The sequence below is a fragment of the Monopterus albus genome, unplaced genomic scaffold (genome assembly GCF_001952655.1).
Source record: "Monopterus albus unplaced genomic scaffold, M_albus_1.0 scaffold75.1, whole genome shotgun sequence".
Classification (NCBI taxonomy): domain Eukaryota; kingdom Metazoa; phylum Chordata; class Actinopteri; order Synbranchiformes; family Synbranchidae; genus Monopterus; species Monopterus albus.
The window spans coordinates 144,552-163,937 of record NW_018127955.1 but is presented as its reverse complement, the minus strand read 5'-3'; the positions used below and the strand labels follow the sequence as shown (position 1 = coordinate 163,937).

At 39.4% G+C, this 19,386-nt stretch overlaps 1 protein-coding gene across 5 annotated transcripts; it reads right to left on the bottom strand.

Moving 5' to 3' along the window:
• Positions 1 to 7,248: 7,248 nt before the first annotated feature.
• LOC109963476 (TBC1 domain family member 10A-like) lies at positions 7,249 to 18,829 on the bottom strand. Of its 5 annotated transcripts, none has more exons than XR_002275410.1 (11): positions 18,214 to 18,829; positions 15,606 to 15,696; positions 14,915 to 15,022; positions 14,104 to 14,210; positions 13,907 to 14,021; positions 13,536 to 13,601; positions 12,846 to 13,035; positions 11,731 to 11,885; positions 11,244 to 11,541; positions 7,916 to 8,111; positions 7,249 to 7,766 (listed from the first exon to the last, which is right to left on the bottom strand). XR_002275410.1 is itself a non-coding variant. In XM_020606026.1 (10 exons), exons 1-10 carry the CDS (start codon positions 18,390 to 18,392, stop codon positions 8,104 to 8,106), a joined length of 1,317 nt encoding a protein of 438 aa, XP_020461682.1. In that variant the 5' UTR covers positions 18,393 to 18,829; the 3' UTR covers positions 7,249 to 8,103. The 5 variants fall into 5 exon arrangements, 3 of the variants coding, with proteins under 3 accessions (XP_020461682.1, XP_020461681.1, XP_020461680.1); XR_002275411.1 differs by having other exon boundaries at positions 7,932 to 8,111; XM_020606026.1 differs by having other exon boundaries at positions 7,249 to 8,111.
• Positions 18,830 to 19,386: the final 557 nt, after the last annotated feature.

Below are 19,386 nucleotides of genomic sequence, written 5' to 3'. Positions count from 1 at the left end.
CATTTATTTTAAGGAGTGAAGGTTCATTAGACATGTTTGGACAGTAACCAGCAAGTCAAGTCTGGGCATGTCAAGTTTAATGAAATAGTCGATTTTAATGTTAATTAAGAGTCATTCTGGCACCGGAGCACTGTGTCCCATTCTGAATAGACGACACTATTTGCATTTCTATGTCTGCTTAGTCTGTGTCTGTACATGTTCAAACATGTAGAATCACAAAATAAAGATGTTTAGCCTTATAATGAACTGTAAGTTATAAAAACAAAACTTTTACCTCAGACCTTTGAAATAAAAAGGAAAAAGTATATACTGTATTTAATATGAGTAAAATTCAGGTGAAACTAATTTTAACAAAGAACTCAGATAATCATCAATCATTGTCATAACTACCATCATAATAATGATAATGATAATGGCCAGTATGTTACACACAAGGAATTTGTGTCCGGTACTGAACCGAGGAAGCGCTGTCCCTGTAAGGCCTCTCTGGACATACAATAGGGTAAGAGTTATCAAAACAATTAAAACATGCGTATTAAACAGCTAAACCTGCAAATGACAACCGGTTTGATGTATAAAAATGACTAATTATGTGCAAGCATAGCATAAAGAAACACATCAATAAATACAATACAATAAAATATCCGATATGTATTTATACAAATCTTGGCTTTGGCTTTATTATTAAAACTTTAAAATAAATTCTAAAGCTCAAATGAATCCCATAATGACAAGTATAAGCCAGTTTAGAGCAATTATGTCTTACAGATTTTTATCCCTGCTTGTGTTTGTGTGTTTTGGAGTTTTGTCAGTGTACACAGAAAACAGCTGCTGTGTGTAGTATGAAAAGAGAACAACACTTTTATAAAAGCACACATGAGATTTTCCCCTGTCAAATATAATACAGTTGATCTGATTTTAATTAACAAAAACACAACAGGACAATGTTTGTTTTCAGACTGTATTAGAGATAAGTTTCCATAAAAAATATGGAATAGGAATATTTGAATATTTAATTATGCACATTGAACTGTGAATATAATGAAACAGTGTAACAATCTGATACAGAATGTGAAACTTTCAGACAGCATGGAATAAGACAACGTTTCAAACTTTAAAGCTACTAAGGTAAGAGGAAACAAAAACTATATTAAATGGGTGAGTAACTGACATCCTTCTTCTGTCTTTTTCTTCCTTGCTGTATTTGTTGGCCCATATGGGGCGGCTCAGTCTTCTGCCTGTTCCGTCTCTCAGCAGAGTGACAGCAGTGGCGCCGGGCGCCGACCTTTAGACACAACTACTGTATCACTCAACAATCTTTTCCTCCACTGATCCCTTCCTCCAACTCTCCATCTCTGCCTCCTCCATCCTCCCCCTGTCCCTGTCGTCTCCCATTCCCGCTCAGCTCTTTCTTCCTCTGATTATGAAGATGAGGATTGATTCCCTTATCTTCTGCTTTAACCGTCATTTACTCTCAGAGAACTGTTTGAATGTGTGCCTCCGCCCAAACCCAGGCCTCTCTTTTTGTGTTTAATTGTCCATCTGCTGCAGGACATTGGGCAGAACAGGAAAAAGCAAAGTAAAATTATTCAACCAAGCTTCCTATCTGTTACTTAGTGGGACTGAGGTCAGTTTTTAGCTGTGCTTGTTGAAGGAATGTGAATATATGGTTAAATAAAACATCAGGCCTTAATGAGAACATCAGTCTATTTCCTTACTTTGCCACAAATTCCCTCAACAATTTGTGGCACAAAATAGGAAATTTTCTTATAAATACTAGAAACAGTGAACAGAAAAACTAGGTTGTGTGTTTTCTTTTTCCTTAGACTTTGTATCATGACATAAACACTGACAACATTTTCTTACATTTGGCCCTACTTAAGTGTTTTGGAGTGACAAATTCCAACTGGACTCAGCTTGAACCTCCTCGCAGAAGCCATCGCTTCACTCAACATACCAGAGGCCATGTTTCCACAACATCCAGCTTGTGTTTTTTCTCTTAATTGCCCACCTGTGTCTCAAACTGATTGTTGCTGTTGTTGGTGCTGTCCTCTCATGTGTGGCCTTGTGCTGTAAACCACACACCATGAGGACACCAAGAAGTTCCTTGCAGTTTTATTTTACCACACCAAAGTGTTTCATCCATCCTTCATCCTTGTCATTCATTTGCTGTGTCCTCATCAACTGCCATCCATCAGCAGTGAGTCAGTTACAGTCAGCATGTCTTCAGGATATAGAAAAGGATGAGTGCTCACTTCTCAAAAGATACACAAAAGCAAAGAGGCACAGAAGCACAGACTCCAGTGATAGTCTGTCTGCAGGGCTGCATAGCATCCCTTTGATGATTCACAGTGACCATGTGTGTTTGTGCGTTTATGAGCTTGTTTCTGGTGATACTTGTAGCACCAAAGAGCATGAGGTGTGTGTTCTTGTTGCTTACAGTAGATGTGTGTGTCTGACCGTTGTTTGATGTGTGTGTTAAGCTGTCACGGACCACATGCATGGGCCCCCATCCGTGCCGAGACAACTGGTTCCTGGAGGCTTTATTTGCGATCTGATCAACTCTGATCTAAAAATTTATGATATCACTTCCCTAATACCATAACTGGTACTCGACTGCACCGATGATAAACAGACCCTCAGGGAAACACTCAGCCATCGGTGCCAGTTACATTATCAATCATATCAGCAGTCTGACCTGAGCTTTTAATTATCTGAATGCTGTCAAAGTTAACACTCTGAGCACAGCTGGAAGGCTTGAACATTTGTTGTTACCAGCTGCCCTGCTCTGCTGTCTTCGCTGTGTTGTTTTCAGCAGGGACGACAAGGCGATTAACACCAGCTTGTCAGACACATGGGCCACCGCGTTGGGAGAGGTTTGTGCCTCGCCTCATCTTACTGCTCCAGTAAAGATTAACATGGCTTCAACTGAGGACAAGACTGACACAGAGATAGGGAACAGGACAGGACATGGCCTGATAAGATCCATTTATATATACTGTAGTGTCTGTAGAGGTATTTAGGTTGCACTCACACTGTCTGGCACATCAGCTGGACATGGGTTGGTGAACTTGTATACTTACATTTTTAACAAGGGGTGAATAAAACAGCTGGTAGAATTTATTTATTGCAGTAGCTTTATCTGTAGCTACACAGGCGCTACTTATTACAGGATCAATATATTATAGGTTTTGGGCTCTGCAGGGAATTTATTGACAAGGAAAAATACACTACCGATATTTGGACACACTCTTTAAATACAATGGGAAAGTGTGTCCAGCCTTTTGACTAGTAGTGTATATTATACCACAAGATGGATCATTAGAGCTGCAATAGGCTGAAAACTGCTGCGACAGCACAACTGGTCCACCATTATAAAGGTTACAAATACTGAATGTGAAAATAGTTACCTGCTGCTTTCCCTCCTCTTAAATGATAGATTCACATGTTATTATTGTCCAGAGTGTTTGGGGGCAAAAAGAATTCAGGTCCTATGTGTCAGTGCATCCCTGTTCTGACAGACATCTTCAGAAAGCAGCCATGGTGCAGTCAGCCTGCTGAGTTTGTATCTATGTAACGGTGCGCTTTCTTGAGCCCATACATGCACCAGGATCATCAGCCACTCATGGACTCACTGCCCCTTCGAAGCAGCCAGTGGCTACTCTCAACGTGGATGTCTAATTTCAGTTTTCTGCTTGTAGATCAGCCAACCGGGGGACTCTGCTGATATAAATCTTCCTTTCAACATGTTGTCTTCTGAGCCACTGTGCTGAACAGAAATATTTATCAGATACGAATGAGAGGGCAGGAGAGGGAAATCCCAAACTATTTTCATGAAAGGGTATAAATAGCACAGACTTACATTCAAGGTCTGCTCTGAAAATACAGCTACAGTATTAGTGAAAGGTGGGGCTCCTCCTCGTCTCTCCCATGGGACAGCTGACAAGAGTTTTAAATTAGATGTAACTCTCACTCTCTAATGGCACAACGTGCTTTACTAAATATGGGATAGTTACAAACCTATCTATAAAATGTTTGAAAATAAAAAGTTTAAATATGTTGATTTAAATCACTTTCAAAGAACAAAAGTAGGATCTGCAGCCTTCCTGCTGTCTAAACACACAAAAAGCTGCAGTAAAACCTGCACACACATTTCCTCTTCCTGCGCACCCAGGAGGAGAAAATCCATCTGTTACTGCACTCCTTGTCCTGGTTGTAAGACTGACGTTAACCACAAAACTGTATGAAACAGCGGTGGGCCAGACAACAGGAGGTAAGCTAAAAACAGAAATATTGTAAATGCACAGCAGGATTTAGAAAGTGCTCGAGTCTTTAATCTCGCACATGTAATATGAACTGTTTTGAAGATTTCTATGCCGGGTGCCCGAACTTCACAGGGTTTTGAAACACAAGCCCCTAGTTTAGTTTCAAGGTTGAGATATGTACATACACACACACACGTGCACAAAACACACAACAATTTTTACGTTCACACACTATGCAATACCCATGACTGCGTTGGATGCAATACAATAAGCTATTGTAACCTCAAACCTGAGGTCTTGACACCCATATGCTTTTGTCATTAGCTTCAATTATAACAGGCTATGAGGTCACTTACTGGTGTGTGTGCGTATGCAAGGACTGTGAACACATAAATCCTTCAAGAGCACACACACACACACACACAGAGTGCAAGTATTCATGCAAAAATAATGTTGAATCAAACTTTTATTGCAGTTTATTCTCTTGGATAAGTACTTTTTCTAAAATGCTGCTTCTGATTGTGACAACAAAGTACTCAGTAAAGTAACTGCTGAGATCTGGCAACATAGTGACAAACTAAGAAGTCAAGCAGTTTAGCTAGACGATCTAGAACACTCATTTGAAACCAAAATGTCCTTGAAAAGCTCTAAGTTCACAACAAAATAAATGCAATAAGCAAAACTAAAACTAAACTAAATAATAAACTACAGCATGCATGAAAGACCAGCACAGCAAAGTCATTCTGCAAAGTGATCAATGTTTACAACCAAAGGTTTTGCTAATAAAGTTAATGTAACCAGCTATCCTCTGGCTTACTTTGAGACTGAATATAACCTAATGGATGTTATTTTCACATTTTATACATCATGCAAGTTAAAATTTGAATGAATCAAATTTTACTTTGTGAAATAAACCAGAATTGTTCTTAAATTCAGTTTATGCTGAAAACATCACAGTCAGTATCTGTGGAATTACCCTGCAGGTGATCATTGTGTTGAATTTGAGCTAAAATATTTTACAAAATGGATTACTTATTTTCATCCTTACAGATAACCTTCAAATTATTTTTATGCGTGTTCTCCTGCTCACCATCAATAACAGCCTGCCCCAGGTTTATCAGGGCCAGAGCAGATCTCTCTCTCACTGTCTCATGCACAGACACTAATATACACACTCACATCACTGCCCCCCTCTCTGTGTATCCTCTCTGAGCCTCTGGCTTCCTTGTCAGGGAAGGAGGGGACTAGATGGGCAGGAAGAGAGGAGACAGTGGGGATGTGACACAACAATGGCAGGAAGTGACTTGACATCAATAGAGATTAGTGCAAAACACACCAACACAGCAGCAACGCGCCAACAAACATCCCCACTGAAGAGATAAACATGGAACACAAACAGTGCCAAATAAACGTTGCAAGACAGAATCTCAGACACCAGGAACTAAAGGCATCATCACTCATGTTGTACTGTGGGACAACATAACACACATGCACACACAAATCACTTACAGATAGAATTCAGTAAGATTAATTATTATTATTATTCTTTCTGCTGCTAAGTACTCATCCATGATCTACATGTTAGCTTATGACAATGTCTTTATTATGTCATGGTGTCTGATTTACAAGAACATTCCTGCACGCTACACATTAAACATGCATTGTAGGGTCAATGCACAACTGGAAGACAATTAAGCTTTTCAATTACTGTAAACATGTTCAAACCTATAAGGATAGAGAGAGAACTACTGCTGTAGTTATTACAAGACGTTGTGTAGCATTGTTTACGATTTTAAGAGTGCTGATTGATAATGTATTTGAGAGCAACAACGAACAAACCTGATAATCCAGTTGAACAACATACTGAACAATTCAATACTTTGACAAGCTACTTTTGTGCATTTGTAACAGAGTCAATTAAAATATGTTTAAACTATAAGCTAAAGTGAAATAAGATGCTGCACAAAGCAGATAAACATAGAAAACAGGACACTGAAACAGAAATACAAAACAAAAGGTCTTAAAATCTAAGTTGTAAGCAGGAAGCTGACAGTCAACAGTGGGTGAAGGAAAATACAGAGAGTTCAAGAGGTCTGAGGTCACAACAAGGTCCTTAAAACAGAAAACCTGACAGGTCTGGAGGTTAATGTGTGACCAGGAGCCTGCCAACTTCAAACATGCTAAAATCTAGTGGACAGAGCCCAGAATAAATGGATGATTTGATCTTTGATGACCTAAAACACATCTGTGGCATTCTGAATCTGTTGCAAACAGATAAAACTGACCGGGCAACACCAAGGTACAGAGAGTTGACAGTCTCCTGTCGTTTGAGAAAACAACAAATGTGAGAGCTTGATTTAAAGAAATTGCTGCACTTTAAGTGGAAAGAAACATGATTTTCCCATTTCATTAATTTGTTCCCAGATGTGAATGCCAGGCTCAAATGTTGCTTTATTTTTAAACTTTGCAGAGAATAAAACTGGCCTTAAACTGGAACAATAGCTTGGACACCGACCCGAAGCTGTGATGCACTAATCTGTATAGATGAGTCTCATGATGAGTCATAAGACACTCAGTTGCTATAAAGGAGAACAGGGGGATCCCCAGCTGGAGCCAAACACGTGTGCATTCTCATTTCCTAAATCATAAGCCCGTGTTCAAAAGGAAAAGAAAAAAAAAAAAAAGGCTAATAAGGGCTACATGACCAGCTACTGTTACGCAGAGCAGAACCATAAAAGGACCTGTCCACTTCCTGTCCGCTGTCTACTGAATGAGCATCTGTCTGACCCCTGACACCTTCCACTCCAACTCTGCTTCCTGTCCCACATGTGCAGCTCTGCTACTTGAAACTTTATATCAAAGCCCCCAAACTTGGAAAAGTCCCAAACAGGAGCATACATGAGGTCCCAGTGCTTGGCTCACACACACAGTACAATAGAAAAAAAACTAATCCGGCCACTACCAACACCACCAGGCACAGGGCATGATGACGGATAACAGGCCAGGGATAAAGGCACAGACCATTGGTTTTTGTTACCAAAAAGCTTTGAAAGAAGCTTTACAGCTCATGAAGCCAGACTATAATCTCCCAGACACTTCACACATATGGCCTCATGGGATCATCTTCCCCACGATACCCCCACAGTGCAACATCATCTGGCAACAGGCTGCACTGTCTAATAAAATATATGCTGGTAAATTACTCTGCAATTTGAATTTTGCAGATGCCAAGATGGATATAACATCTGCCACTATGATGGCTTTCCAGAGTTGCCTCATAGTATCATAAACCGCTGTGTAGGTTTTCAGAGCCCGACCCTTACTGCTCATACTCTAGATACTGTATTACTCAAACTGGATCATATTTCATCTCCTCACAAGTCTTTGTAGAAACATGTCCACACCAACATAGACCCTTGTGACTTTTTATTTTAAAACACAGTAGACCTCCTAACCCTGGCCGGAGCAACAGCATGGACTAGGAAACATGGCCACACCAAACTGGGAGAAAAAGAGAAAATGCATAGAAAATGGAGTGCCCTGATTCTCTGTAGAAGACTATACGATTCTTGAAAGGTTGATGGTGGACAGTTCATGTTTTCATATATAGAACTTTTGAAAGAACAAATGGAAGAAACAGAAAAACTGACTTGTGAGAGAGGGTACCATGATATTCTTGAACACGCTGAGGCTACCCTGCTCTTTTCCGAGAGTGTGATCATGGGTCACGTCTAGGTCACGTCTCCTCCTCCTCCTCCTCTGCAGATTAGCCATTAAGACAGTCTCCCATTACACCCTGCCCTAGTCTATGCCGGGGTGTAGCGAATGTCCCTGAGCATCAGCGTACTGAAAGAGAGACAGGTGGTGGTGGTGGGTGGGGGGCTTTGCATTGATGCAAAAGGGTGGAGTAAAGTAGAGAAGGGGCGGACAAGCAAGCATTGTTTACAGATAATGAGAGGCACAAAAGAGATAATACAAAAACACACTAATAACAAAACACAAGATCACTGAAACAGAAAACACCACTGTGGGGGTTGGGAAGGAGTCTCAACAATGTGGCACATGGAAACTATAGCCTGTCATTTCAGCAGAGCATTAAATTTAAAAATATTAATTTCATGTGTCACCAAGTGTTTTCTTAAAAGAGAGAAAATGTCCATAGACAACCAAAAGAACTCAGCAACAATGCAATTACATGCTAAGGAACTTGTACTTGGGTACATAATTAAATCAGTGCTTGGGTTTCACTGGTTGGGAAATTAAAATGTAGAGGAGAACATTCTTGGCTGTCATGTTCTTGGACTGCAGCTGAACCTGTAGAGGAAGAAGAAGGAGGCCAGTATATATGCAGAAGACTCCATTCAGAACCCAGAGGCAAATGACTGTGCGAGGCGCTCTGGACAGTGCTGTGGGAATTCACCGTATTTGAGATGCAAATTCCTCAAAGAGCTGAAAGAGCCGGAGAAACAGGTGTCCAAGGAAGTGTGTTGTGGGTGAGGGCGGGTGTGAGGGTGCAGAGTGATAACACAGGGTGTATAGAAATCCTGCTTTTTCAATCCAGTCTGTGTGGCACTTGTTATCTCTCTCTTTTTTTAACATTAAGTGCAGGGAATAAGACGGGGAACTTGTCAGTATAAAATGCAAAAATGTGACCAATCTGTGAAACTTCAAACTTTATTGATTTAAATGCAATTTGTATAAAAACATATTGCAGATAAAAGATGATTTTAAGTCAAGCGAGCAACAAATCAGAGATAAAGTCCTAAATACTGATTAAAATAAAAGGATACAGCTACCAATTTACAAGCTCCAGACTTAATTGGTGTTACCTTTAAATATAATTAGTAAAAAGGTACAACCCACCAACCAGTCTAATATTTTTGTTTATTATCTTGATGAAAGATAAAAAATAATAATAAAAGAAATCAGCATAAAGGTTTTGACTGGCAAAGCACATCCTGTATAACCTGTGTAAGTCAGAATGACTGGCCAGCTAGTTTTCTAATCCCTGTATGAAGCTCAGTGGCGCCCTCTACAGGACAGTACAGCTCCAAGCGGCTCCATAAAAACCAAAAACTCTGGGGAAGCAGAGCAAGTTGGTTAAATGTGTGTGCTGATTACTAGAAACAGATTAGAGTATTTTCAAATCTAATTATTAAAGCAGGTAAACACTGCTTCTGAACAGATAACAAATAAACTGTAGCATATATTTAAAAATAATATTTAAAATCAACACATACCCACAAATGGCCTGCATTAACTGTAAGCCATTAGAGCTACACAAGCTATTTCCAATATCTGGGACTGTTAGAAGTTGACTACATATGAATCCAAGTTTTTTCTTCAACTTTTTGTTCATTTGCAACAGATAAAATAAGTACACATAATATCTGATTTATGGCTCCTTTGACCTTTACTATATTGTTGGTCAATATTTTTCCTCACATCTACACATAAGCCCTTTACAATGAAAAGCAAATCCTAAAAAATTATACAGAGATATGAATTTCAAATAACTTAGTGAAAGTTGGCTTGTTGATTCAGCTAAATAATGCCATTAGGTTGAACACTGTATTTGTACATGACTTGAACTTGCTTGTTGATACCTAAGATAACATTAGGTACATCTAGATTTCTTGGTTTTAGGATCAAAAAAGAACAATTAAACACATTGTTTAAACTGAAATTGGGATTCTTGCAAAGCAAACACTGTCTTTTTCTTTCATAGAACAATTAAATACATTTATGTCTAAAGAACCATTAACCCTTGTGCAACAACAGCTTAATATTTACTTTCTCCAAAACATTTTTACCGTAGCTCATTTAAAACATGAATACACTCTCCCACATGGAAAACAAATACGGTAAGACAATATGATTGAACTAACAGCTGGAGGAACATCTCAAAAATACTCATTATAAATCTTTGGCTTAGTGGCATAAATGTTCCTGAACCCCTTTTCCTTCATTCCTGTGTTGGCAGCACAGTGACTAACGTAGGCAACAGGTGGGTTTCCATCCAAATGTAGTGCAAATTAAAATAAAAGGGCACCTTCAAGCACATTAATATCCACCCACTATCATTATGCAAACAGTAGAAGTTGGCTTGTTGAGTAGCATCTGGTAGCACTACTTTTCATCACACCAACGCACAACACGAGGGTGCATAATGGTGATGTAATAAAAGGGCATCAATCAAACCCCAAACGGTGAAACAATGTAGAAAATATGATAGAAACGTGGCTATTCTGTTGGATGCATGTATTATTTTGAGGTACATCACAGTCTCCTCATTGCTCCACACTCATCTATTTTGGCCTGACACTATTTTTTCACTTTGGTGGATGTCAAGTCACGTGATTCATGTCTATCATGTTTTATTGGTTAAATCTGTTTCCATGGCACTTTTTTGTTTTAATGATAGACCAACATAGTATAAAAACTTTATGGTAATGCTTTAAATTTTTCTTTTTAATTTAGAGATTTTCTACTATGCTTTTTTTATGCACAAATTGAAACTGTGCATAAAAACTGGCGGATGGAAACCCACCTAAAGAGGAAGACTATAAAGGCAAAGTGCCCTAGAAAAGATCTTATCAGTTAAGACAAAATCTAACTTCTTTTACAAAAGAAAGAATCAGAACATTACTTTTAATAGCAGCAGTAGCGTGCGATTCTAAATTCCATAACTTCTCCCGGAGCTTCATGATGGCAGAACTTGTACAAAAACTCGTCTCTGTTCTCATGAAGTCAGAAAGGTTTATCATGTCATTGACAGCTGTGACTGAAAACCATGAACAGTGTCTCTGTGGAGTTAGTAAAGGTTACATGGAATGATTTCTGTATGTAAACCGGTGTGAAACTGACCCTACTACAAGTAAGTGTCATGCTCTGCACTGCTCACACTCTCTTTGGACCCTTGTATGGTCAGTTGTTTGAGGAGAAGTGAAGGGTCACTGGGGGAAAGGTAAAGATTACCTGTCTCCTGTGGAGGCAGGACCATTTTCTTGTGCTTTTCCTCTTGAGTCTTTCCATTTTCCTTTGCATCCTCTGCCTGTATCACATCTGTCTTGGATGGCAGCAGAGAGTCTACAATGATTGTGGGCCGCTGTCTCAGCTCCTGCCAGGTGGGCGGCTCGGCAGTCATGATGGCCTTGGCACCATGCATCCGTGGAGGGGACTTACAGTGTAGATCTCCGTGAGACTCCTTCCAACGGCGCAGCTGAGTGTGATGTTCCTTCTCGATGTCTTTTTCAGACACTGATAACTCTATAATCTGAAAAACAAGGGGAGAGTGAGTGTGAATCACTTGTGAGGGTGAAGCATTCCAGCAGATTACAGGCTAAATCTTTTTACACCACTATTACCACAACCACAGGGGGGCAAAGTTAAAGAGGGATCCTGCAGTAGGCACTGAGACAAAAGAATAAAATAAATAACACAAATTCCAACAGTGACAGTGTACCTTCTGTACTAGGAAGCCTTCCTGCATGTACTGTGGCTTTATGGCTCGGAGCAGCTCCATTGTTTCATAGAGACCTTGGCAAGCCCTCAGATTCTCCTGGGATCCCAACATGCATTTCAGGAGAACCAGACCCACTCGGAAGAGGATCTTCACTCCTGAGAACAGAATCACATCAGAGAACATGTAATATCTTCAGTAATGTTGGAATACAGGGACCATCTGAAAGACCAATTCATTTCTAAATCACGACCTTTGATGGACGAGGTGTCACCACTTCCCTCCACTATGCAAAAATGAAGTTAAAATATCGTGAATAGAGCGGCTGCCATCTTGCTTTGTTGCAACCAGATTCTGTGCAGCAGTGACCAGAAGTGGAGTGAAAGTATGGGACTGCCAATCAAAGCTGTCAAATCAACCAAAAAAACACCTCTTTTTATATCATTAAATTACTAAAAACAAACACCAGAACAATTACCACTTGTACACACATCCATGTGATAAAATCTACCAAAAACCATAGAAGTGACCTCTGGCAAAAACTTATCTGATTTATACACTAAGCTTTTAGTTTGGCTCATGTCCCGTCCACTAATATGGAGACGGCGAGATTTATGACACATACTGCAACACTGCAACCAGCCATGAGGGGGCAACTGAGTTGCAGTGGCTTCACTTGGGGGAGCTGTCATGACATCCATACTTTATACAGCTGATAAACATGAAACTAGATATCTAGGTGCATAACTATGATGTTGCCACATGGACTTGGATTAGGTTCAACAATCCTGCTGTGGGCTTGACAGTTTCAATTTGCATAATCCTTATTCCAAATTAAAATAGTGAGACTTCATGCACTCACCATTTGCCTTGTTACTTTAAATGCAATCGTGCTCAGGTGTTTTACAGGTAAAATTAAAGGAGATGATGACAAGCACATGACAGGGCCTTGAGGAAAATTATATACTAGCTCTTCTCCCTAGAGTTCATTCTGTTCTGTCTTCAGGAGCACGTCTCACTTCACCTGAATTCATATTAGTGATTTATTAACAGCGTTCTGTCTTCAGGAGCACGTCTCACTTTGTGATTTATTAACAGAGAGTGTGTCATCATCTCACCCTCACAAAGGAACATGTCCCAGACACGCAGCACCGATGCCCACGGCAGAGTGCGAGAGAATGCACACATGAACCACTCAGTCATATACAGGATGGGATCCAGCTTGTGCTTCTTCAGGTGGCGGTGGGCTACAGGAGATACATGCCGCAGCAGAGCATACAGGATCTCTCCGTCCAGCTGTATTGCCTCCTGCAGAGACAGTATGAAAAGAGCAGTCAGTGAAGAGAGAGAAACTCTTTTTGCTTCATCTGATTATCTTATCCTGATAGCTTGGTCACCACCTCATGTTATTGAGTTCTTGGCATATTAGTGTCCAGCTAAGAGACACCAGCTTGAGACATTTAATATGTTGCTGGTGGTGGTATTATGTTGACAGACTTTATAAACTAAAGCTAAATGAGAGCAAGCAGCTTGAATACTGAGGTCGAATATATTTGAGCCATAAATCGTGGACAGTGTAATTTCCTGGAAAACATACAAGAGTGAAAATAGCCAGCCCTAGAACGTCTTAGAAATGTAGCAGTATCACAATATCGTGAGTGTGTTAATGCTTACAACAGACTAGAGTTTATTTTAGCAGGGTTTGGATAGGTAATAACTGGCATGTTGAATGCCGACTATGCAATCCTGTTAAGCTGTACTGTGATGTTCTCAGGCTGATGTGACTGTGTCTCTCTCTGGACCCTTACCAGCCCTGAACTGTAGTATCCAGGAAGGTATTTCTCACAGATTTGGACAAGGACCCAGAATGCATCCTAGGACAAAGGAAGGAAACAAGTATAGGCATTTTCATACTATAAAATGTGGTGTTTAAAGATAAAAATGATGACTATATATATATATATATATTCAATAAACCACACTAGCACAGAAATAGTGCACTGGTTAAAGAAATGCTGTAAAAATTTCACAGTGAATTTTTGACTAGTATATCCTTCATTCACACTCTGTTGAGTTATTCCTATTGACCCTGTCATCAGAGTAGTAAGGTTCTAATATCAACTACACTTTTTATACAGTAGAGGAGTTAAAATAATTAATCACTAGTGTGTGGTTTCACCTCAGCTGGCATATGCATGAGGAGCACAGCAGCAACAGGAGCCTGAGCCTGGCAGTAACCTTCTTCGGGACGATATAGAGTATAAGCCTTCAGGATGCGGAGCAGGTCCTGCTGCCTGCATGTATGAACACACACAAAGTACATTCAGAACCTTTAAGGATAAGCATTACATAAGGCGTTCAGATGGCACTGCTTACCCATGACCTCCTCTTGCTGCAAACATTTCATGGAAGGGGAACTGTCGATGGAGGTCCCTCTCAATGATATCGACCCATTTAGGATCTCCTGGATGGTTGTCAAGTTGCTAAAAACACACAACTTTGTGAGCTTTTGCAACAACTATATACTTGAAACATTTTCCACCAGCTGCTGTTTATGAGCAAATTGATGATGCAGGAAATTCTTGAACTACAAGCTCCAGTGAAGTAACAAGCCTTGTATAAGGACACGTGCTCACTAATCCTGTTGCTATGGCTGTCAAATGTTTGAATCAATGAGCTCTGATTTCACACACACACACTCACACACACACGTACAAAAAACACAACAGGCTTCTTAGTTGTGGCCAGTGATGGCTCATTTTGTTGCCTGAAACTGTCTCTAGCAGATTTAATAATATGTAGTTAGCAAGATAATTAGCACCAGCTTCATCAGCATTCAGGTCGAAGACGTGTAAATATGAAGCATCATTGCTGTTCTATTCTAAGATAGCACATCAGCCATAATATCAATGTAATGAAAACATTATTTCAAATTTAACAACTTGTATGGATGCTGAATATAATGCTAATATTAAAACTGACTCATCGAGGCAGTAGGTTGCCACCGTCTAGTTGTCAGTGATATGCGACACTTCAACAGTGAACATACATACATCCTGGGTATGCATTTTTAATTTTGCATCTAATTTTTGCAACACACTACAGTGATTTCTCCCAAGCACAAAAAAGGTATGTTTTTGAAGTCAAATAACTTGATGATAGCAGGGTTCACTAATATCTATCTGACCTGGAACTTGCCCTTGTTTTGCTCTCTTTTCACTTTGCCTCCAGTGAGGTAGAGCCAGGCCCGTCCACGCAGGGATGGAGGGATCCCCTTCTGACAGCGCTCCTTCACCTGTTATACAACACATGCACAGTTAGATCCTGCAGAAGGCAATAAGAGAACACAGACCTTGGAGGGCAATGTGAATACTGCGGTGTACAATAATCCACTATTGTGAGACTGATTATCACAACTATTTATTTAAGACTGTTGGATACCCTCCACCTTAAAAGAATCATATCCATATGTCCATATCTACTAATGCAACTCTCAGCCTTCATCAGTAGTGGCTCTGGTTTAGGTTGCATCTTCTTCTGTAATTATTATTATTATGTACTTTCTTTAGTTTTTCCATATTTTTTTAATATGTTACACTTTTCATGGTGTTCACTGTTCTTGATGGATCATTGCAGTTTCTGTTCTGCTTAACAGATTTTATTTTGTAGGAAACTGAAGCAAACAATTGTACCAACTGTGTGAACAATAACAGAACTTCAATAAAAAATACTTGGAATAAAAAACAACACCTGGTTTTAAAACCATGTTCCAAATCAGACCTACGCTACAAAGTGTACATTAAATTACTAGTAATATAAAACACTCTGCTCGGACAGGGATGGAGTCAGATATAATTTTGAGTTAAAACACAGCAGACCTTCTTGTGTTTTTTAGCCTCCCAGCTCTTGAGCATCTCCAGCCATTTTGCCTCCCGCTGCCTAATCACCTCGATGGGGATTTCTTCAGCACTGTGGAGACAGGAGACAATGTCACTGACTGAACAAATAATTTTCAAACACACCGACACTGGCTTTACTATACTCTGTCACTCCCCTGTACTTATGGCAGGCGAAACCTGCCACCAGAGGAGGCTCATCTCTCCCTTGTCCACACAGGAAATGTGGAACACTTGCCATCAGCAGTGAAGTATGAGGAAAACAGGAAGCTGCGGGAGAAACTTCCCCTAGTCAGTTCTCTACAACCTCCTACACAAAACATAAGCTGATGGCTCACTGCAGAGGTGACTGCCACTACAAGCCAGTTGGGCCAGCCACTGCTTAACCTGAGTGAAAACAATCCAGGTGTTGTGTGTCAAGCTACACATCTACTCTTTGCTTGGGTTAGGACAGGGTTCACAGATGCTTTGTGTTAGGGTAGGTTAGGTCTGGAAAATGGTTTTGCTTATTGTGAGGCTGAAGATTTATGACAGCATGGCCTGACACCCCTGTCTTTTGGGCCAAATAATAGGTAAACATCATTTAACTCAAATACTGAGCTTCCATATGAATGCTTTCCCATTCTTTGGCACATTTAATTGTGTATTAATCGGCACTACAGTCCTACTGAAGATCAGAGCAGCCATATTGTCATTCACATACTGTCCTGTGTTGATATACCAAACACATGGCAGGACTGACTGGGTTTTGCATACCATAGCTAAGGAAAGTTCACAAGCTGTCAATCACTTATGTCTGTATAAAGTTATCACAGTGACTTGGCTGAACTAATAAGTCTAATTTATGATGTTTTCTTTTATATCTTTAAAACAGAACTTCACCACTAAATATTGTGTGATAGCTGACAGGCCTGGGTTGTCACTTCAGTCACTTTAGTTAAAAAGTAGAGTTAAAAACAACACTATAATTTTTAGAGCAAAGTTAAAAATCATTATCACAGATAGAGGACACTTAGTTAAACTTTATTTAGTGAGGAAAACTCAATTAAGATCACAGTGTCTTTTGCAAGAAAGACTTGACATCATAACAATACAGTTCAATACAGCCAAACACCCTTCACACATACAAAGTAACATTAATCAATCACAAATAATATGAGCCATTTAAGGTAGAAAAGCAATAGCATCTCTCAGAGGAATGAGTGTGTTTTGCAGTTCACTACAGTAATGAGATGCATAGTACCAAAAACCAGTCTACCCCAGTTCAGAAATGCAATGAGGAAGTCTTAAAGCCTGTTTCTCCTGTGAACTAGTGTCATGATAATGAGCTCTGAACTCAACTGGGATTGGTTATATCACAGCAGACAGCGTAGTGGACTGTATAATAGCTATTCTGTTTTCAAAGAGGCAAACACAAACATTTCAGTATAAGAAGCCAACTTGAATTTTTCATTTTGGAGCAAGAGATTCAACTTTAGTGTTCACACAACACAAACAGGGATGATATGCAGGTGAAACTGTCAAAGAATAAAATTGGCCTTTGAGGCAGAACTACTGGGGGCACTTCTGATATTCAGGTGGAGGCTGTTCCACAGTCTAGGGGCCACTACAGCAAAAGTTTGATGCTCCTGTGCTTTATAGTAACCTAGACCAGTGGTTCTTAAGCTTCTGGACTTATGTCCACTATAATATTCCATTAATGATTTTATGACCCATCACATTTATCTTGCTACCCTGTCAAGGAATCAAGACCCAATAGCTTTAGGTTAGAAGAGCTCAGAAAACTAGAGGGAATTTGAGTCTAGAGGGTCTAAGAAGAAAGAATAGGCAAGTCTATTAACAACAACCATTAAGTTTTGGTTTGTACAAATATCAGTTCAGCAGCTATTTAAAGACAATCCATCACAGAAACAAGGCGGTTTCTCTTTTGGTGCCTGATGGAATCTGAGCAAGTAAGGTAAGAACAAGGAATGCTGAATACCAACTTTTAAGGAATTTACAGTGGTCTATGGGAGTGGCTCCCATCTTAAGCACTCATAAGTTAATTGACAAGAGTAGAAATAAAAACAAAAAACAAAACAAAACATTCCACTACATATATAAACTTTCTTGATTTGTGATTTTTTAAAATAATTATTCACTAGATGGTTTCCATGTTTATGCTCATATAATCTTCTTAATGTTAAATAATCTGAGAATAAAACATCCTTCTTGAAGTTCTCACAATCCATAAACATATGTAACTTTGTGTCGAGGCCAAGGAGCCAAAGTAGACATAATTTCACTTTTTCAAGTGTCATAAAACAAAAAGATTCAGTTGACAAGAAATTAAGATGTAAAACAGGTCAATGAGCCAGCTCTTGGAATTAACTATTCTTTGTTTATTCCTTCTTCCACATTCAAATGACACCATCCCTACAACAGCTGAAAGGAGTGATTTCGTGACAAACTGTGTGTGAGCGAGGCAGAGAGATTATTTTTGCTCACCTTTACCTGTTCAAAAAGTGCAAGAACAAAGTAGCTGCCACTACGCGACGGTCCATTTAATCAAATATGGTAGGAAAATTGAGCATTATGAAATCTCACTTACGAGTCTCTGGAGTACTGGTGGGCGTCAACGGCGAACCCATACCTGTCCACCTGTTTCTCCCCTGGGATGGCACTGCCGTTTACCACTGGGTCGGATCCATAAGACTCTTTCTCATTATCTGTTACCTTCTCTTTGCTGCCCCACATATCAAGTCCATTGCGCTGCTCAGTTTTTGCCATTTAACTAACATTTATCAAAGCAGAATCCGCGAGTTTACAGTTTTCTCACATAACTTAAGGTCATTCCTAAAAGCTTGGGTTCTCCATTAAGACGATTACTTGTTGGCTAGCATGCGGTCATAGCTAGGTAGCTACGGTCGCTAGGAAGCAAATCTTCCTAGCTTCTGGCTTGCTGGTGCTAAAAAGCGACGTAGGTAGTTTGTTTATAAATACATCACCTCGCTGTGGGTCACATAATTAATGCTCAGGTAACACAAAGAAAATTCCATCAATGCGCTATCTAGAGAAACGCTAAATTAGCAGCATCTGCTTGCTAACTTCAAAGCTAACATGCTAGCATCACACAACTGTCAGCTGACACAACACACCTATCGGAGCCACAATCTGTGCTGTCAGCAAGAACGGTGTTAGCTACAAGGAAGCTAAAGCAGAGTAGCAAATAAAGTAGTCATGGTATCCTACGACTCTCCACTGCCCTCTACTGACGAAATAGCATATTCAGGTGCAGAATTTATCTTATTTGGGACTAATATTTTTGTGGACTACTAATTTACTTCTACTACACTATATTTAAAAGGGAAACATTGGACCTTACGTTGTACTTTTTACTCCAGTGTATTTATTTGACAATTGTAGTTTTTCATTTTTAAGACTAAAAAGTTGTACTTGGAAAAAGTAGAATATATTAGTTTATGAATAGTCATTATTATTGACATGTTATCAGTTATATTAGTTTATTAATTAGAATACATTAGTTTATGAAATCCAACACACAATAATCCAGTAGTTCCCACTCTTTTTGGTTTGTGACTCTATACAAACAAAACAGAAAACCTGCTAAACTAAACTGTTTTTTCTTTAAACTGGTTCAATTGATTTGAAATTTAGATGAGGAACGGTATCAATCAATTACATTAAATTGTATCATAAAATATAAAATGTAGTGAAAATGTATTCATTGAAAAAAAATCATCTGAATTGTATTTAAAATATT